This window comes from Maniola hyperantus, chromosome 1 (genome assembly GCF_902806685.2).
Source record: "Maniola hyperantus chromosome 1, iAphHyp1.2, whole genome shotgun sequence".
In the NCBI taxonomy this organism is placed as follows: Eukaryota; Metazoa; Arthropoda; class Insecta; order Lepidoptera; family Nymphalidae; genus Maniola; species Maniola hyperantus.
The window spans coordinates 15,906,235-15,928,797 of NC_048536.1; the positions used below are offsets into that span (position 1 = coordinate 15,906,235).

The following is a 22,563-nucleotide window of genomic DNA, read 5'->3' on the forward strand; positions in this document are numbered from 1 at the left end:
AAGAAAGAAATGAATACTTACTTAACCCATTTGTAATATAACTACCTTTTATACCTTCGTCCGCGTGGACTACACAAATTTCAAACCCCTATTTTGCGCCCCTAGGAATTGAGTTTTTAAAAATCCTTTCTTAGTGGATGTCTATATTATAATAGACAGCAGGCCAAATTTTAGTCCGATCCGTCCAGTAGTTTGAGCTGTGCGTTAATAGAGCTTTTCCTTTTGTGTATAGATTTAGAAAAACAGTTGTCTTAAACTTGCTTTTTATTGGTCCACGATAGTTGATTTCGATAGATATTAGCTATTAGTTATACAAACTAGCTCACAGATACTTGCAGCTCACAGTTCACTAAACTGTAGTTAGCGAAAGATTGTGCAACTCCGGGTCTCGACAAGCCCAGATTCCGTACTAAATTAAATGTTTAAGCTGCAAACAAGGTAACATTGCCACGCAACCTCCGTGGGAACTGGGAACTCTTGAAAACGAGCTGTATTAATAAGTGAGTATAGGCTTGAAATAATATACAATGAAGCAGTTCAAAAACTCTGATTACCTTAACGTAGCAAAAATTTGAAGATTAAAGTAAACGACCCATCTTCAATCTGAGTTATATATATAAATAAATAGATAAGAAAAAGGTTGATAATAAATATATACATATCAATCTGAAGTCAATGAACCGGCATAAACACTAATGAATAGTATAATCATAAAGTAATTTTAACAATCGCCAATTTAAGAAGAATTTTTATAATTTGTAGTACGTTTGGATCCAAAACAATACATTTTCTCATTTTATCACTAATGATAATATGTTAGTGCAGCAATTTAGCAAGCAGGCTTGAATCCTTGTATCCTGTCTCTGAACTCTAAAATGATCTGATCCACAAAGTAGTCCTTAACATCTACAATATCCACCAAACCTATACCAAATGTTTCATTTTTGTACCCGTAAAGTAAACCTTATAAAATGCCCTAATTGGAATTTTTGCTTATTTCCTTTAAGGCTCAAGACACGGGTCTGCACGCGAAATTCAAATTTAATTTGGTTTTTCACAGCTTGTAAAGTAATGCCACAAAGTAGACTTATGGCATTCAAATTTCGTCACGTCAAACTCATTATTTTGACTAATTTCTTAAACTGGACACTTTCAAGTAAAGATTTCTATATTAGCCTGTGAAGATAATACTGCTAGGGTGTCTTCCAATTCCGTTCCGTTCCTCGTGAAAGTTACATATTTATTTAGCTTTATCTTCACAATCCATTTCCTCAGATTGTAAATGTTAACGGGCTTATCTTTTACTTCAAACGCGAACTAAGAATCTTTTCAAAACTGTTTCGAATCGTCGAAACAGGTCGGTTATCTGCCATCGTTTGGGAACTCTGATCACAGTAAGATAAGTCGACAAGAAACTCGGTAGCTGGCCTTTATTGTAAATTGCTTTTTTACTTAACGAGCAAATCTTAAAATATTGATACTTCTATTTAATGCATTATTAGGTTCTATAATAGATTCTTTATTAGACAAGTTTGATATATAAACGGCACATTTCCATGCAACTTTCTCGTTTCAGCCTGCTCTGTTCAAATGCACGTCGAACCATTGCGACTTAACCTCCGTGGGAAATCTTGAAAACGAAGTGCATGCATAAATAATAGGCAAAAGACGATGCATTTTCATTGTTTGTACTCACATACAGAATTATGTACACTCGGTGAGTAAGCGAAATTGGTAAACGATATTTCGGTTGGTTTAGTAAGATTATATTTTATTTGAATTACATCTCATATATCTTCAGAGATATATTTTATTAGGGCTGTCGTAAGAAGTTTTGTATGTGAGCCATATCAATACGCATGTTCTTCATCAATCTTTGACTTGGCTCATACGTATTGACTAAAACGTCGGAAGACAATATTTTATGTATCAATATTGATCACCAGAGTTCGTGTGTTGAATTTACAATGTAAAATTTTGTATAATTTTTTTATCGTCTTTATGTTTTGCTCAAACCCAGAACCACTCATGTTGACAGCTGAACTCAGGTTCAAGTCAAACCGAAAGAAAAACAGCGATATTTTTTTATGCTGACTATTTAAAAAACCAGTCTAATGCTACTCGGACTCGCACACGAAGGGTTCCGTACTATTGTACAAGAAAAAACTTTTGTATTTTTTGTAATGTAACCACAAATTAACGGTTTTCGGATTTTTCTCTTTACTTGTGCTATAAGGCATTGCTACCTGACAAATTTCATGATTCTAGGGCAACAGAACGTGCCCTATAGGTTTTGATGCCCTTGACGTGTCTTGACAGACACAACAGATAAAAATATATTATAGCGTCAGAGAAGTGCGAATGACGTCATCAGCATGCAATTTTCCGTAATGCGCGATCAACTTAAGTTCTAGGTTCAGCAGTTTGCTTAAGTCAGTATATTTACTTGCGATGTAAATTACATCCCATTAGCTATGATGTAACCGTCTGTCGCGAGCGAAGTGTGGGTGTCGCCCACCGTATCGATCGCCTTTACAATATATATACAATACCAATAATAGCGATTATGAAATATTTACATTGGCTGCTATCCGGCCATACGTTCGCACGGCAAAAGAAACATCTCTCACTTTCACCAGCATCGTGTCTGCAGCCTCCATCTGGGTCGCACGGTGGATTGTAGATATTCTGAAACGAAGAAATGAATGACTCTTACAGCCGTACTCAGAGTCGCAAATCGTTACTTAAGATTGAGTTAAAACGAGACAGATTTATGTGAGAGATACCTATAACTCTGTCTCGTTTTAACTAAACTTAAGTAACAATTAAGCGACTTTGAGTACGGCTGTTAACCATACGTATATCGCTGAGCAAAGACGGTAAGTGAGATGATTAGGAAAAAATAACAAGAGGACTGAGGAGAAATTACTAGAAACTGGCACTGTAGATAGACTAGATAGCTTGGATAAGTTATCGCAAACGCTCTTCAAATATATCATAGTAATTGCGTGCAAAACTGGAATTATCCTCACCTGTGCAGATGCGTCCTGACTCCCGTTAGCTGTGAACAATTATAAGAAACTTCAACAATTGCTACTGAGAAAGATAGCACCTTGATAGTGCAATTATGTAGTAGATACTTGGGTTCATTGCAAATTATGTGTTTTTCTAAATATCTAGAAACCATCATAGTAGATAGCTTGATAAGTTATCGCTAACGCTTCTGAAATATATCATAGGAATACAGCAAAACTTGTATCATTCTTAGCTGCCAGATGCGTCCTGATATCTTTGACAACAGATGTAATTACGAAGTACCTACTACTACTTAAGTTCTACTAGTTAAGTTCATTGTTTTTTTTTTTTAATTCAGATACAAGTTAGCCCTTGACTGCAATCTCACCTGATGGTAAGTGATGATGCAGTCTAAGATGATAGCGGGCTAACCTGGAAGGGATATGGCAGTTTTTATTAAACCCGTACCCCTTTGGTTTCTACACGGCATCGTACCGGAACGCTAGATCGCTTGGCGGCACGGCTTTGCCGGTAGGGTGGTAACTAGCCAAGGCCGAAGCCTCCCACCAGACCAGACCAGAAATTTAGAAATTATAAAATTCCAAACCCCTGCCAGGAATCGAACCCGGGACCTCCCACTATTAAGACCACAGCGCTCACGACTGCGCCAGGGAGGTTGTCAAAATATAATGTGTTTTTTTTACATTTTATAATTTACTTTAGCTTTCAGAGCACTCCCCTCACACCTTCCAACAGCATTGGGATCCTTGGAGTCCACATTTCGAGCGAGGTTCAATTCCGCGATCATTTGGAAAGCAAGGCCAAATTAGCCTCCAAAAAGCTTGGGGTGCTCAACAGAGCAAAGCGGTACTTCGCGCCCGAGCATAGGCTCCTACTCTATAAGGCGCAAGTCCGCCCTCACATGGAGTACTGCTCCCACCTTTGGGCTGGAGCACCCCAGTACCAACTCCTTCCATTTGATCGGATCCAAAGGCGGGCTGTTCGACTTGTGGACGATCCCAAACTAACCGCCTCGTTGGAAAGCCTGGAGCACCGCAGAGACGTTAGCTCTCTATGCGTGTTCTATCGCCTGTATAATGGGGAGTGCTCTGAAGAGCTTTTTGACCTCATTCCACCCTCTTTTTTCTACAACCGCACCGCGCGCCACCGTAAGGAATTTCACCCTCACCATCTGGGTGTCTGGTGCACTTCGACCGTCCGCTGCGCCAGATCCTTCTTTCCACGCACGTGCAAACTGTGGAACCAACTCCCATCGGCGGTGTTCCCACTAGATTATAACATGGGGTTATTCAAGGGGCGGACCAACAAATTCCTAAAAGGCCGGCAACGCATCGGCGGCTCCTCTGGTGCTGCAAATGTTCATGGGCGGCGGTAATCACTTAACATCAGGTGACCCGCCTGCTCGCTTGCTCGCTATATCTATTAAAAAAAAAAAAAAAAAAAAATACTTACGATAAATATTATTTACTTACATACAGTGAAATAAATTGATTGCATAAAACCATTCGCAAATAAAACAACTTTCCGAATTTAATCAAATTCGTTTATAATTTTGGCCTTTTGGGGGCTCGTTATCCACTCGAAACTTTTACGCGTTATTTAACTTAAAAAGGATAATATGAAATATCTGTATTATAATTATACCTATTGTTTGTCTCTCTCGATGAATTTACTGTACCGTAAAGTTAATCTTTATTCGATGTTGCGTGGGTTCGATATTTATAGTAGTCGTTTGTTATGACTTCACCGGTTCACTTATGTTGACGTTTTTCAACTTTATAAACCCGTTTACCTACTTTATTGTATGTGTTATATTTGAATTCATTAACTTCACAAATCACAGCACGATGCTAATCCTCTAGCCACAAAGTTTGAGCTCAGGTGACAAGATTATAAGTACCGTTCAGAAAATTGTAATGAGACTCGCACGTTAATCGTGACCATTTATGGTAAGATACATATACAACTATAGTACGCGACAGGTCGAAATGGCAATGGGGAGGGAACGCCCCCGCATACCCGCACAGCCCCCGCGCTAACCTGATGCGGACGAGCGCGGGTGATGTGCGGGTGTGGGGGCGTCCCTCCGCCACTACCCCGATTGCCATCTTCGACATTACGTATTGAGTTAGTCCCATCTGCCCCGGTGCCTCTGCCCCCGTGTCGGTTCAAATGGAGAAAAGAGTTGCATCTGCCCCGGTAGCCCCGATATTGTTGACACAAATCAATTTATCGTTTGCCCCGGTAACGGCAACTTAGCAAACAGGATACATTTATATATTTGAATTAATTTGCCAGATGATTTTTTTTTATAAAACCTGTATGATGTTCTATGACAGAAATACATAATTTAAAAATGAATAATAAATAATATTATGTTGTTATCGGAACTCGGAAGTAATGGCATATTAAAAATACCAAATAAGTGGGTAGAAATCACCTTTTGTGCTCAAGGGATAACAATTCTCGAATGACTCAGGTCAGAAGTTAATCATCTCTCGCTTCCTGTATTGTAAACGTTAATCGTCCAGTCATTAGTTCAACCAGCTGAAAGTTGTGGTTGGCTTTGACCTCGGATTTGATGACTTTTGCTCTTTTTACAATGTCTTTCTCGGTGTTTTTATTTTTGTCGTGTCTGTGTTACCTATTTTGGAATAATTGTATTTTTGCAGATCATTGTGTCAATATAGCGATGTTTTTCTAATACGGCAGAGATACTTGACATTTCTTCCTCCTTACCTATTATGGTGGTAAAATCTTGTTCAGTGGATTATTAGAAGCAAGATTCCTAACAACATGCTTTGACTGTGCATTAATTTGTATGACCACATTAGGCGCAAGTCATGAATAAATAATGTATTGAAATATAATGCCGATGCCAATCACCAAGGATCTTTTCTTTTTGCTGTTCGTCTCATCCACCGTATTTGGGGCGACATCGACATGTAAATCAGTTCTTGTTCCGTTTTCGTCAATCATTTGCGTCTGTTCGTTGATTTGTTAAGAAACTTTTTTGCTCTCCTTGTTTATATTAAGGCCCAAGACACGGGTCTGCCCGCGAAATTCAAATTTAATTTGGTTTTTCACAATTTGTAAACTAATACGACAACGTAGGCTTATGGCATTTTAAGAAATTAGTCAAAATAATGAGTTTGACGTGAGGCACTCACAAATTAGTCATTGTTTTGACTAATTTCTTAAACTGGACACTTTCAAGTAAAGATTTTTATATACGCCTGTGAAGATGATACTGCTAGGGGCTCAATTTGAATGCAATAAGCCTACTTTAACGGGGAGTGGGTGGATGAGGAAGGCGGAAGATCGTGTGTGGTGGCGTGCTCTTGGGAAGGCCTATGTCCAGCAGTGGACGCAAACAGGCCGATTGATTGATTGAAGCCTACTTTGTCGTAATAGTTTACAAATTGCGAAAAACCAAATTAAATTTTAATTTCGCGGGCAGACCGTGTCTTCCACCTAAGAGATTTTTCAGAGCGTGTGCAAACTATTAGACATGCACTGCGGATAGTTTGGTCTGTTATAACTTTTTCTATTTGAAAGCTTACACAACCTATGTAAGTTCGATAAGATCTCATTATTTATTGCCTTGAGTATCTTTATGACAAACATTATGTAATTTTATCTTTTAATGTCAGTCATTTCCTTATTAAAGGCAATTAATTATATCACAAACAGATTATAAGAGGCTACTTATTATTTTGAATTTTTTCGAACCATTCGGGACGGATATAACTTTCACTGTATCTACTCGGCTCCTAAATGTTGCGTAATCTTATTGAACGATTCGATTTGTCGTCCTATGATTTTTGCTTAACTTTAACAAAAACAATAAAACAACGATTCTCATTCGTCATTTTACCAGATATCTTTTCTTTGCTGGAAATCACAAATAATATATATATATATATATATATATATATATATATATATATAACCTTTTGTTTATCTACTTAATTGGCAGGTTTTGTTCTAAACTTGATGAATGAATACACTTTTATTGTATATATCACACAATTAGTACAGAAAAACATACAAAGCAAAACAAATATATAGACAGGTACAATTTGACGGCCTTTTCGCTAGCTTACCTAGCTATTTCTTCCAGGCAACCAAAGTGGTGCAAAGGACATACATAGCTTTAGAATATTAGAGGTAGGTCTTCTTCTTCGTCGTAGCACTCTTGGCAGAGTGGTCGTGGTCATCACGAAGCAACGTCGTTGAGGGTAGATGTTATATGCTTCACGAGCATTTGCCACTTATCCCTGCTGGCCGACAGCCTGGTACACTCGTGCAAAGGACCGCCCACAGCAGACTTAATTTGGTCGGTCCATCGCATGGGTGACTTTCCTCGCCCTCTGGTGCCCTCTACCTTGGCCTGCACGACAAGACGCTCGATGGAGTCACTCTCACGCGCCGGGAGACGTGTCCGAAGAATTTAGAGAATTTAGAAAGAATTAGAGGTAGGTGGTGCACGTATATACTTACTTATACGACTTGATGTTATATTATGATGATAAGTGAGGATTATGCAGGCTCACTTTCTTTAAAGATGTATGACAGCAGTATAGAATATAGATCCGCAAGGCGCACCTTCCTTTTATTGGATTCTAGGTTTCTACTTTCTCCACGATATCGATCAAAATTGTAATCGCCTTGCGATTGTTTATTCCTTATGACATTCAAGTTATTACCTGCGACTTTGGCCGTGTTCTCTTTAAATCTTTTTATTTTTCCGTGAGACTATGATACCCGAGGTGAAAATTCCTTCTCCAGAACATTGTTATCAATCTATTTCTGTGCCTTTCATTAAAATTAGCTTTCTGAGTTGGACTATACCTTATCTTTTCATGGCTAATCACTTGATCAGAGTATACCATACACATTTTGAAAATTATATTTGTTAGACTAGACTAGCCTGTGTTCTTCCCCAGGACACAAGCCATTATTTACCAAATTTCGTCACAATCAGTTGGACGGATGGGCCGGGAAAAACTGGAAGACAGACAGGCAGGCACACTTTTCGCATTTATAATATTAGTCATCATCGTATCGGTCATCTATAGGGCGATTTCGCAAAACCTGCATCAATCATTATTAGTTATTACAATCTTAATTGTTGTGATTGGCTGAATTTGTGCTATTCTTGTTGCAACAATGCATTGTAGCCAATAGTGAGCGAGCGTCAACCAATCAGAGGTGATTGCGATCGTGACATTGTAGCTGTCATACTACCGCAATCGCGCAGCGGATACCTTTATGATCGTACAGACTATATTACTCCACTTTTGTTTCAAAACGTATAGAAAAGCAATTAAGGTGCGCAAAATGTGAAATCGTGCTTGAATCCAGGAAGTAAAAGCATCCCGTCTCAGGTCGGCTGGTACCTCCGCAATTTATTGGCGGCGAGATGTGTCCGAAGGCGGTGCGGCGTGGGCGCGCGCCTCGCGACCTCCGCGCGCGTGGGCCGCAGGTGCCAACGCACCTTTCCAGTTCCACGCATCGCGAGCTGCAGACTCCGATCCGAAGTGCTGATAATGTTGCTAATTCGGGCGTACTCGAAAACAAAGGAGAAAAACCTTAAAAACGTAATCATGTTGAAGAAGTCTTGTCGAATTAACGAGTTGATTAATTAGCTCCTGCGTTTTGATTTAGCCGTACAGAACTTGAAACAAAAGAGAAAGACTAAATTATATGAAACGAGTTCTGCTAAATTAACTACGTAGTTGATCCTTGCTCAGTATTTTTTCGTGTTTATACTAACTTGCTCTATCAACAACGATTTATCGAGTTGATTCTTGATTAGGCCTGCATTTTGATGGCTGATTAATGCTAATTCAGCCATACAGAACTTAAAAACAAAAGAATAAAGATAAATACAATATTAAATTAATCAAGTTCTGCCGAAAGAACTAGTTGATCTTCGCTCAGCATTTTTTTGTGTTTCTTTATACTAACTTGCTAAAACAATTTATAAAGATTATTTAGTAGTCGTAAAACTACTCTGCAATTTTATTTTGTTACTTTACCCAGCCTAGCAGAAAAGTTGAAGGTCACGGAACGAAACTAAATGTTTATGTCATGTGGCAATGTGGTCAGTCGAGTCAAGATCGAAATGTAGGAGTAATGTATTATGAATGCGTAAGGCGTCTGTTACCTTGTGACGGCCCATCCGTTCAACTGATTTCGATGAAAGGTACAAAGGACAAAGATAGTTTAGGCTTGGAAAATCCGGAAAAGAAGAGGGTGCATTTACAAGTATAAAACTGGGTTTTAATCTGGTTCGTCCGAAACATTCTTAAGAAAAAAGGAAGCCAGAAAAGAATGAATTACGAGTATACATAGCAACATGGTTTTATTCGGGAAAGCTTAGGCGATAAGGAAGACAAGGATATAGCTTTATTCTGATTCATCACAAACCTTCATAGGAAGAAAGAAAGACAAGGATGTATTTATGAGTATACAACATGGCTTTATTCTAGTGTGCCCACAACCGCGCTGATGATTTCGCTTCCATCCGATTGTCTTTCGAGAATCGAGATCTACGACCTCTTGAGATGTGATTAGGTAGGTACCTACTGAGTAATGCTTCGTAGCCAATTACGTTTTTTAGGGTTCCGTACCTCAAAAAGAAAAACGGAACCCTTATAGGATCACTTTGTTGTCTGTCTGTCTGTCGATCTGTCAAGAAACCTACAGGGTACTTGCCGTTGACCTAGAATCATGAAATTATGTAGGTAGGAAGGTCTTATAGCACAAGTAAAGGAATAAATCTGAAAACCGTGAATTTGTGGTTACATCACAGAAAAAATAATTTAAATGTGTTCATGAACAAATAATAATATTAGTGTTTTCAATTTTCGAACTAAGATAACTATATCAAGAGGGGTATCATAATATGCAAGGTCTTCACCTGTGCATTCTAAAACAGATTTTTATTTATTATTATGCATCATGGTTTTTGAATTATCGTGCAAAATGTCGAAAAAATGCGACTGTAGTACGGAACTCTCGTTGCGCGAGCCTGACTCGCACTTGGCCGATTTTTTCTAATGTTCTATTATCTTTAGTGTAGATTTTAGTAATGATGCAAACGCTAAGTATACTTGAAGTCTGAACACTGTTTTTTGCAATTATATAATTATTTTAAGCTTTGAAGAGATAATTATACCTACTAACGTAGCTTAATGAATTGGTTGTTAAGTTGGAATAATATATTAATATAAGTAAATCATCTGGAAGGTTGATATATATACCGATTATTATTTATCGACGAATTTATGAGATTTGTAGAGTATAATAATTATACCGTTGAGGCTGAGTAAATGGAAAGAGCCAATGAAACTAGATTGGGACTCCATGCCAAAGCTGGGCGGTTGTGTTCTTTAACGAATTATTAGTTTAATTACTAGATAGTAGATACATACTTACTTTGTTTCGCTTGTAATACCTACAATGTCTTAAGTTACAGTTTGAAAGCTTTACCTAACACTGAAGATACTTGATACCATTGTATGGTGCGTATGGTGCTTTCATTGTCCTTTGTTTCGCTGGTCAGTTGAGTACTTATACCTATCCAGTAGAGAGTGCCTTTTGTTTTGCGATTAAAAGAACAATGTTACTAATGCATTTGAAGGTGATCGCACACCATAAGAAGGTCCGCATGAGACAAGCAGGTTCTATTGAAATAATTTGTCGAATGTGAAAACTGCATTGAATACATATTATACGAGTCACATTTTAGTTCTAAAACTTTTTCTTCTATATATAAAAGGAAAAGGTGACTGACTGACTGACTGAATGACTGTTCTATCAACGCACAGCTCAAAGTACTGGACGGATCGGGCTGAAATTTGGCATGCAGATAGCTATTATGACGTAGGCATCCGCTAAAAAAGGATTTTTGAAAATTTTGGGTTTGAAATTTGTATAGTCCGCGCGGACGAAGTCGCGAGCATAAGCTAGTTTTATATAAAAACAAAAGTCTCAGCTTTAATTTTTAAGTTAAACGAGAATTTTTGGGTGATGTTGTAAGAGAGAGTAAAATTCGAATGTTGGATGGCGATTCCGCTAATTATACAGCAATTAAGGAGTACGAAAACATTATAGAGAGTGGCCTAACCGCTCTACTTCTTATATGGATGCGGGATGAAAGTGAGACGCATTTTTTTGCTTGATTCTTTTTTATTTTTTAAATTTTTTTATTCATTATAGGTGTACGCTTGACCACAATCACACCTAATGGGAAGTGATGATGTGGCCTAAGATGGGACGCGTTTACCTAGAAGATGCCTATTCACTCTTGTTTTAAAGATACCCGGGTTGTAATTGGTAGGAAACACATATCGCGGAAGAGTATTCCAAACCTTAGCCATACGTATGAGGAATGATAATGCAAAACGTTTCGTGCGTGTAGATGGAATGTCGACGACATAAGGATGGAAACTCGCCCGACGTCTTGCTGTTCGGTGGTAAAATGGTGAAGGGGGGACAAGATCGAAAAGTTCCTGAGCACACTCTCCGATTCGTACCTAATGCTGAAGCTGAAATAGTATTTTAAAACATCTAGAAATCCGCAGCACCGTAGCACAGACCGTAGGTACTTGTCTAAATATATAAAAGGAAAAGGTGACTGACTGACTGATCTATCAACACACAGCTGTTATGACGTGGACATCCGCTAAGAAAGGATTTTGCATATTTAACCTGTAAGGGGGTATAAAAGTTGTTTGAAATATTGAAGATAAGTTACCTATAGGTATTCGTCCTACGTCGGATTGAACGGATACCAGGTCGAATCGTCCAATGATTGCTTTAGAAAGTATTTACGTCAATCCATCTGCAACACAATACAGTGAATAATAGCTTTTTTTTCAAAACAGTGTGTTGCACTTCGACCTCAACATTAAGTCGAGCTGGTTTCCTCACAGTTTTTATTTTCGCAACAGAAAAACGCAGTGTTGTGTCATCACTCATCACTATATATTATTGGAATCAAACAGAGATGACGTAATTGCATTTTAATAAATATGGTTCTGTTGTAAATATTGGCTAAATTTTGTAGCTTATTTATATCCTTACGCAATGATACGTGTTTTAATTTTATAATACATAAAACATATATTTATTTGTGTACTTATTAAGTACTAAAGTAATAAAACAAAAACGTGTTAATTAAGTAGAACTCGATGTTTGATGCATACTATGTAGTCTATAAAAAACCGCCCAAGTGCGAGTCAGGATCGCGCAATGAGGGTTCCGTACTACAGTCTTATTTTTTCGATATTTTGCACGATAATTCAAAAACTATGATGCATAAAAATAAATAAAAATCTGTTTTAGAATGTACAGGTGAAGACCTTTCATATGATACCCCACTTGATATAGTCACTTACTTCGAAAGTTAAAAATACTAATTATTAGTTCATGACCACAATTTAATTTTTTTTGTGTGATCTAACCCTAAATTCACGGTATCAGATTTTTCCCCAAATGTCAGCTATAAGATCTACCTACCTGCCAAATTTCATGATTCTAGGTCAACGGGAAGTACCCTGTAGGTTTCTTGACAGACAGACGGACAGACAGACAGACAGACAGACAGACAGACAGACAGACAGACAGACAGACAGACAGACAGACAGACAGACAGGCAGACAACGAAGTGATCCTATAAGGGTTCCGTTTTTCCTTTTGAGGTACGGAACCCTAAAAAATGACTCCTCACGCGCCATTATGGGTCAACTGTCATGTCAAAAGTACGGTTCACCTTTAAAATAAGGATTAAAATATTACTTTTGACATGAAATTCGACGAAAATTTAAAATGGCGCGCGAGGAGTTAAATTTTACGCGTTATAGTAAGATTGAACAACATGCCCGATATGTTTTGTGACGTCACAAAAGCAAGAAAACTACGAGTCTTTAGTCATCTTGTTTATATGTTTGTTACGTCACAGATGCCGCAAACACGCATAATTATTTAACAATACGAAACAGCGTTTTCTAACCGTTGCGTTTTCCTTTGTTATTCAAATGGCATTGTAATTTGTCATATTTACAAAAATACTGTTACATCGTGGAAGCAGCCTACGTCCAGAGATAATAAGCACAATTCTGTGGTTTGAGCATGTGTAAGAAAATAATGCATCATCCATACTAATATTATGAATGCGAAAGTGTGCTAGCTTTTCACGGCCCATCTGTTTAACCGATTTTGACCGGTACAAACATTCCGGAGATGGACAAGGACATAGGCTACTTTTTGTCCCAGAAAATCAAAGAATTCCACGGTATTTTTAAAAACCTTGTCCGCGTGGTCTGACTTGCGAGCAATATCTATTTGGTACAGAGACAGCTTGTACCCCTAATACGAATTCAGGTTACTTTCCGCCGCTTTAGGCTACTTCTCCCGAAGTCATGGGCATCATCTAATTTGATTATATTTCTGAACAAACACAAAGACTTTTCCTCCTCTGTTCCAAGAATCCTGAGAGTCAAATCACCTATTTCAAATGGAGATCAAACAACGAAATACTTAATCCGAAAAAGTGTACCGATATTAAACTTCTTGCTCTCGATAATAAACAAAACCGTTAGATGTCTGTTATTACTTGATGCACCACTTTAAGTTTAATTAGGTTTCTATTTAAAGCGTTTAAAAGTTCGATCGATTATAATTTCTTCCGGCATATCGTCTCTCTTAATAAACTAGAGTGCAACAGTTGTTTATGATGTACGCCTTTGATCGGGGGATTGGGAGCATCCAAGTTGTTTCCTATTTGGGAGTGTCTCTGCCGCGGCCTATTTTTAACTGCCCTGGCATGCGACGGCACGTATGACCTTTCGGCTTTATGATCTTACATTTGTATACTACTAGTAATATCTTCTCGTAGTAATTGGCGTGTTTATAATTGACGGTCTCCATAAGTCATTTGCTAGACAAATCTGAATGTGTTAGGTCCGATATCCACTAAAGCGTAGATGGGCGGAGATGTGTCTAACAGACTAATCAGAATACAGAGGAATGATGTGAACAGATTATCATCTATTAATAATCAAATTGGTACAATAAAAACATCTCGTTTATCCCCGCTTTAGTTGATTTGATAATGTGGCTGATTTTCTTGTACACAATCTCTAAACTAAACAAAATTAACAGGTCTAAATCTAGTGCTATCCTTTTCCGCAAGCAACGTTATGAAAGGGATAGCAATAGATTTAGACGTGTAATTTTAGTTTAGTTTAGAGTTTGTGTACAACGGAATTAGCCAAATTATTTTGATATCGACTTTTACAGATACATAATGCACATACAGTACGCGGCTGAAAATAATGTACATCGACCTTTAGTTGGGGATAGCGGATTTGTAGAGCATTGTCTCTGTCGTTGAGACCGTCAAATAGGTATGAGTGACAGAGATACCGCTCTACAAAATCGAAATGTCATTCTAAAGGCCGATGTACATAATTTTCTGCCGCATACTGCAGGCATGGGGTAAAACTATAATGCTTCAGAAGTTTGAAAGGTTGGTACTGCAAGAAGCACCATGCTTTGTGCTAACAAATAAAATTAAGTAATAAAACCAGCAGGTAAAAATTTATGACATAGAAACACAGCATATAAAGCTATCATTGTTGTGTGAAAACAAGACAAAACAAATTGTAAAGGAAACCATGGCAACATGAATGAATCACTTTATACTAAACTAGCGGCACGCTATGATGGCCGGTTTGACGTTTGTCCGCTCATGAAGTTCCGTATTAATTGATAACGACTTTGAAGGAAATAATTGTATTACTTTATTGACGATAGTGATGTGCAGAGATTCATAAATTTTATCGAATGTAGTTTTAGGTTTAGGACTCAAAATTTATTTATTAAATTGATTTCTTAAATGTATACAAGTGTAGAAAAATCAGTTTGCACCATTTAAGGGGTGAATGTACTTGTGAATATGAACAATTTTCACTATGTGGACAAACCTCTGAAATCGCAAAAAAATATCAATAAATTTTTAAAAATGGAATCTAATACGATCGTCACATAGGATCGCTGGCTAGCACAACTACTACCTCCGGCAAACTCGCGTCAATGCTCAATGCAAAACAAAGCAGTTTCGAATTGACGTTGCTTCGAAAAGTATAAACTGTCAGTGCAATGCGATTGTGATATAGTTTTGACCTGGCTTTGGATTTCAAATATTGATACTGCATTACTGTTGACCCTTGCTCGTTAATTTGGACTCTGTTCAAGCCCTTTGTTGTGGATTTCGTCGATATGACCGAACGTACGCAGAGAACTGTTCTAAATAGTCAGACACGTGAGTTCCTAATACGCCTTCGTAACTATTTCGATCGTGAAGCTCAAAATGGAGGGCCAATTTTACCTATAACGTCAGTGGTTGAACGCGTAGCTGATGCGCTTAATATTGGACAACGAACTGTTAGACGGATAACTAAAAAAAAATATGGCGAGACTGGCACAGAAGAAAATAAACTTCACACACCAAAAAAGAGAAAACGAGCAAAACCAGTCGTAGGCATCGATAGCTTTGATGCCGATGCTATCCGAAGACATGTTTACGGCTACTATTTACAGAAGGAGTATCCAACAAGAAAAAAGTTGGTGCATTCACTGAAGGAAGCTGGATTATTCTTCGGTGGGGAAAGTTCTTTAACGAAGATTTTGAAGACCATTGGATTTCGATACAAAAAATGTAACAAACGCAAAATATTGATGGAAAGATTTGATATAGCGATGGCAAGGTATACTTTTTTACGGCAAGTGAAAGAAATCAAAAATTGGCAAAATGTTGTGTTCTTGGATGAAACATGGCTTAATGCTAACCATACTGTAGGCCGTTCTTGGAACGATGACACAGCAGCATCTACTTCCAAAGTTCCTGTAGGAAAAGGATCGCGACTTATAATTTGTCACGCCGGAACCATCAACGGGTTTGTCGAAGGTTCTCTCATGGCTTTTGCGTCAAAAACCACTGGAGACTATCATGAAGACATGAATGGAGAAAAGTTTACTGAATGGTTTACCTCAATGTTGTGTAGCCTCCCTGAACCATCTATTATAATTATGGACAACGCCCCATACCACTCGATGCAAATTGACAAGCCACCTGCCCAATCCCAAAAGAAAGCTGATATCGTCGCATGGCTTCGTAAAAATGGCGTAGATGCAAACATGAATATGTTAAAAGCGGAATTAGTACGTCTTTTAAAAGAAAACAAACCAACCAAGATCCGATACGTCATTGACGAAATAGCATTAGAACATGGGCACAGAGTTATACGGTTACCGCCTTACCATTGTGAGTATAATGCGATTGAGTTGGTGTGGGCTCAAATTAAGGGATATGCTGCAAGACACAATACAGAACCCCCATTTACCACAAAAAAAATGCTAAAATTATTAGAAGAAGCTTGTGAACATGTGACTAAAGGAGACTGGGAAAAGGTTGTGAATAGAACTGTTAAATTAATAAGGGAAGATTATGAAAGAGATGTGAAAATAGATAATATTATAGAAAACGAACATATAATTATTAATGTATGTGATGATAGCAGTGACGACAGTGAAAATAGTAGTATGGACGAATCTGATTAATTATGGCCTTTTGTGGCACCTTTTTCGGTATCTTTTGTATTCATATGTTTCTTGTGTGCATATAAAGTATGTATATTCATTTTCGTTCAAATATTCAGTTCGTTCAAATAAATTAAATAAACATATACATTTTTGTTTTATTAAACCTATTTAATCAGGTACAAAAACAAAACTTAATTGTTTTTTGTTCGAGAATAAATTGACATTCCACATCACTATTGTAATGTGTCAAACCGGCCATCATAGCGTGCCGCTAGGTAGTATATGTTTACTATTATCAGGTGATTATTATGAGATAAAGTATAGAGAGAAAAGAGAGAAGCTAATAAGCGACAAAATAGTTTCTACAAGATTAGAATCAAAATGAACGATAATTTGATTAACCTACTTTTATCTTGGATAGATAAATAATAGTACCGTGCAGAGATACTGCAGACCGGTGTTATGATTTGCTGCTGTTTGCCGTTTTCATAAAATAAATTGCAAGAATGCTACACGCATACACCTGGAATGTAGACTAAATGTGGAACACCGATTATTTTAACGTTATGTAGTCATGTTGTATTACATAGTTTGATAATAATAATTGATAACAGATTAATCAAAGCTCAGGTATTTATTATAGATAGTGATTAATGATATTGATAATATTACAGCGTATGCCACAGCAATTAGTCAAGAAAATGTTTATTTTTATCGTGAGCAATGCAACAGCTTTGTTTGAAATGTTTAATGAGTTGAAGCTACCATCACTGATGCAATTTTTTTATTTAATGTAGTCCAAAAAATTCAATTCTGATTTATAGAGAAGCAAGAAAAGGCTTATTCAGACTTAGAGCCGATTTCACCAACGTCGAGTGACGTTTAATCGAGGAATAAATTGAACACAATGACAGTTTTTGTATTGGAAACCTGCCAAAATATTAAATTTACTGTCGGATAAAACTTTACGTTGGTGAAATCAGCTCTAAGGCTGAGATCTCTAGAGCGCTCAGAACTTGACTTTGCTCAGACATAAGACACTGCTAAACGAGATGTTATATCGCTGGCATAAGTCTGTCTCGTTTCAACTGAAACTTTAGTCTGAGCAAAGTCAAAATGCGCTCTATAGATTTCAGCCTTAGCGCGGCTACGGTGACTTAAGGTTATAGAGAAGGTCGACACATAAATAAGATTATAGGTAAATAAGGTTCAGAACCCAATAACGGAGGTCAGATGGTAATCGCTCTATGTAAAATTAGAAGCCTGACAAATATGACACTGGTTAAACAACGGGATCATACTAAAATGAAGAACAAGGGTCACAGTATTATATTTAGTCTGATACACGGGTAAATATCAATAGCAAGTAGTTCTAGCAATCTTGCCCGATTCGCCTATTTACCTAATTGGGCAGAATGGCACACTTTTTTACAGGAAATTCAGACCAATCAGCCAAAACCCCCAAAACCTCAATTGATATAAACGATATGAGTATTAAGTATCCTATTAGAGCTATTGCAAAATTTATGTGGCGTTGTCTTCTAAAGAAACCAGTCAATGAATATTTGATGCGCCTTACTTGTCTACTAACCTTTTCATTTGACCAACTGTTGGAAATGTATTATGTGAGATATAATATTTGAATTAGCTTAGGAGTTGTAGTTAGTTGGTTATCATTTTCGTGTGATGAACTTTAGTTCCGAATTTAAGTACCTACTTATTTGAAATATTATTTGAAGGTTTGTTAGCAAGTCGTCCCACTCGCAACTCGTCCCACAATCGTAACTCGTCCCATTCGCATCTCGTCCTTTTCGCAGCCCGTGCCATCCGCATCTCGTCCTTTTCGCAGCCCGTGCCATTCGCATCTCGTCCTTTTCGCAGCCCGTGCCATTCGCATCTCGTCCTTTTCGCATCTCGTCCCATTTAAAACGGTTTGGTTTACTTTGTCAATTCTAGCTAGTCTTAAATACTCTCTATTTATTTTGTCATGTGTGAAATTACATACATGTTTGTATTTAGAATTAAATCAGAGTTTTAGTTTTAGTTTATTTTGAAAATTGAAATGAGAGTGAGTTGAATATAAGAATTATTTTATTTACAAATGTTAGATAAGGTATAAGCCAAAGACATAACCTATGAAAGGTCACGGAGGTTTCCGATCGAAGTTCATGTAACTTTGACTCTGTCTATCATAGCGTGTATTGTGAGGATGGGTATTTTCGTGAGAAGTACGTACATTTGCATATATACGAATTACCCGATTGTTTGCGATAGCGAAGTTCGAACGAGTGTTCAAAAAATAAAAATAAAAATTTAAGTATCTTATTAATTCATGTAGTATTCATGTAGACAACTAGTCTCCTATGCTACGTCAATCTGTGGCCACCACAGATTTTACCGACAGGAAAAACTGTTGATAATAGAAACCTGCTTTTGGCATAATATAGCAGGTTTTGAAATTCTAGTTCCGGGAGCTCCCTCAGTCTAGTTCACTCTGTCTATAGTCTAGTACTATCAGTGATACTACTAGCACAGTACACTACTATTAAATCAAAGAAAATAGAACTACCTTGCGTCAAATATACTAACATTTGACGCCTGCCAGTGACGTCGAAGCCTCGACGTTTTCCCTAACTGTCGTGAACTGTAATCCGTCACAGTAATCTGTACCAAAGTACAGTATGCGGTAACGGCTTTTTAGAGCGTCGTCTCTGTCACTCATACCTATATGACGTTTTGTCGGTCTCAACGACAGAGACAATGCTCTACAAATCCGCTATCTCCTTCTAAATGTCGATGTACATTATTTTCTGCCGCGTTACTGTACCTACGTAAATCTCTGGCCTGGTTAGATGAAGTCCAGCACTTGGTTCCATTAATCGACCAATTTGTACACAATAAGCAGACGCTCCATGATACGTGGTTGTCAATAATAATTATTGTCGCAATCGGCAGTCGCCGGCCGCCGCTACAATTCTCACAACAAAAGTCTAAACTAGCACAGCAAGTAGAGAACGTGATGTTATTGACCATATTAGTGTCACCGCTTTAATGATATTACAGATGTTAATGACCCCAACGACACGCAAATCTAATCTTGACCTAATTCCGATATCAGTATTATTTGCCGTTTTTGTCGTCTCCCTTGGAAATTAAATAAAAACAAACAGCAATAGTTTTTCAAAATGTTCAGCCACATTTTATCATAATAGATAAACTAGCAAATGCCCGTTTACTAGTGGATTAAGATTTTTAAAATCCCGTGGGAACTCTTTCATTTTCCGAGAAAAATAGTAGCCTATGTCACTCTCCAGGTCTTTCAACTATATTCATGTAAAAAATCGGGTAAATCCAATGCTCCGTTGCGGCGTGATTGAAGGACAAACCAATAAACAAACACATTTTCGCATTTAATATAATATGGGATTGGGTGTGTATTTACGAAGATCGTCGTTGTAAGACTATTACTTTGTTACTTTGCTCTAATTTGTATTGTTCTCTTTGTTCCAGTCAAAGCAGCGAGCGTCGATTAAATGGCTGTTGTCGAAGGCATTCAACAACCGGGTACCGGAGAATCTCCTAGAACCATTCTACAGAGACCATGAGGTAAGTGTTACTTACTTTTTTAGGCCTCCGTAATCCGTACCCGAAGGGTGCCCAACCCTATTACTAAGATTTCGCTGTCCGTCTGTCAGTATCTCGTGAATCGTAGTAGTTTAGAGAGTTGAAATTCTCAGATGGCAATAACTAATAATCATTGCCTTTCACTGTAACAACAAATACTACGAAGAATTTCAAAACGGCTAAGACTGCGTGGTTGGCGCGGACTATAGGTTAGGCACCATAAGGTTTTAAACATGGATGTAGTAGATATCACATCACTTGTAAAACATAATAATTGGTGGCGCGCTCTTGGGAAGGCAGCTATGACCAGCAGTGGACGCAAACAGACTGATTGATTGAAAGATACATTTCTTGGGTTCAACGGGTACACTGAAGATCTATGTCAAACTAACCAACCACAACACAGTTCGATCAAAAATGGTTCTATTTTAAAACAGCATTACAGTGATACTGACAAAGAACGCGAATGCAATAAATTACAACATCAAAGAAAGTTGATTTTGTAACATGTTGTTTAAAAGTATAAATAGGTAGATAGATATACCTTTATAAATATTTATTTAGAACCACCAACAGTTACCATAAATCATATTATATTCGCTCAAAAAGTATTACATATACAGGATAAACGGATTTTTTGCACTAAACACCTACTTTAGCTTCTAAGGTTAGGTGTCAGAAGCTATTTACCGAGTACTATTTCTGTGGCTAAGGTAGATATTTTAGCAAAGTTTATTTAGAGTTAAGTTTCTTTTAATATTGATTCGTTTCTAATCTATACTATCCATACTAATATTATAAATGCGAAAGTGTGTCTGTCTCTCTGTCTGTCTGTCTGCTAGCTTTTCACGGCTTAACAGTTAAACCGATTTTGATGAAATTTGGTACAGAATTAGCTTATATCCCGGGGAAGAAAGATCAAAGAGTTCCCACGGGATTTTTAAAAACCTAAATCGCGAAGTCGCCGGCATTCTCTAGTTAACTTATGTGGGGTTGATCGAGTGAACATTTTTGATTTGCAGCATGGGTAGATACGCGTCTTCTTAGAAGACTCAATTCATACAAACTCAAAAGTTATTTATACCGCAGGATAGCATCTGGTCGAAGGTAGGATCGTCCTTGAAACGAAAGCCGGTTATTCGCAAAGTTCAAGCAGAACCATAGCGGTACTGTATTGATCCATCCAGTTATATGGGGCTGGCTTTCAGCACGCGAGGCCGAGGCTTTTAGGTCTCAGTTCAAACTTGAAATAGCGTGCTTTTGGGAGCGCCCGGTGGACACGCGTGTTATTTGTTAGTTATAGTGTGACGGTTTAAATTGCCAAATAGCTGGACTACAATTTTGGGTAGAGTTACACCGTTATACGTGTAAACACCTTAATACATTTATGACTTGCTTGTGCTATCGGCACCGTCCGCACAATTATAGCATTCTGAAATGTAACTGTGTTGAAAATCCTTACTTGTTACACCTGTTGAGAAAATGACAAAAAGGACACATAAGGATAAGGTGAAAAGACCAAGCGCTTAGACGCTTTTAATGCAAATCCTGTATTCTTTTTATCCTGTAGATTGATTGTAATTTAAGACAATGCTAATACTGTAGATTTGACGACCTCCCTGGCGCATTGGTAAGCCCTGTGGTCTTATTAGTGGGAAGTCCCGGGTTCGATTCTTGGTAGGAGTCGCCGTCTTTAGATTTTATGATGAACTTGTGTAGGCATAAAGCAATAGTTCTACATAGAAGATATCTTTTGGATAAAGAGGTTTCTTGAGTAAATAGTATGTTATCTTTATACATTATCAGTGACATTGAACTATGATACTGGTTTGGTTGGATAATATAAAAAACAACAGGCTCTATACATATATTATAACCGTTAATGTAGTAAGTTGTAAATCGGGTTTCCTCAGGAAATATTTGAGACTATGGAAACTATGCTAGCAAATATGAGCGAAGCCATGTCACAGGCCGTATATGAACGAGGTATTTCAATTTCTGTTTCAAATAAAGCTTGACTTTGATCTCGACTGCTGTTATGTGAACCGCTACTGCAAGGTTTCAGCTGTTGAAAGTTAGAAACCATGTAGTAGTAAATAGTGATTCATGCAAGTTTAGCTTAGTTTATTTATACTTAGCAGCGTAATCTCCTCCCTGTCCATATATGACTTTCAATCAATCGGCCTGTTTGCGTCCACTGCTGGACATAGACCTTCCCAAGAGCGCGCCACCACACACGATCCTCCGCGTTCTTCATTATCGATCTGTCTGCATCTGTCATAATAA

The 22,563-nt window shown here is 37.7% G+C and overlaps 1 protein-coding gene across 1 annotated transcript in view; it reads left to right on the forward strand.

The window, feature by feature from the left end:
• Positions 1-22,563, forward strand: part of Patronin (calmodulin-regulated spectrin-associated protein patronin) — a 93,198-nt gene that overhangs the window by 12,941 nt on the left and 57,694 nt on the right. The window contains exon 2 of the mRNA XM_069499836.1: positions 20,164-20,259. Within this exon, the coding sequence (XP_069355937.1) occupies positions 20,164-20,259 (96 nt within the window). The remainder of the gene's footprint in view (positions 1-20,163; positions 20,260-22,563) is intronic.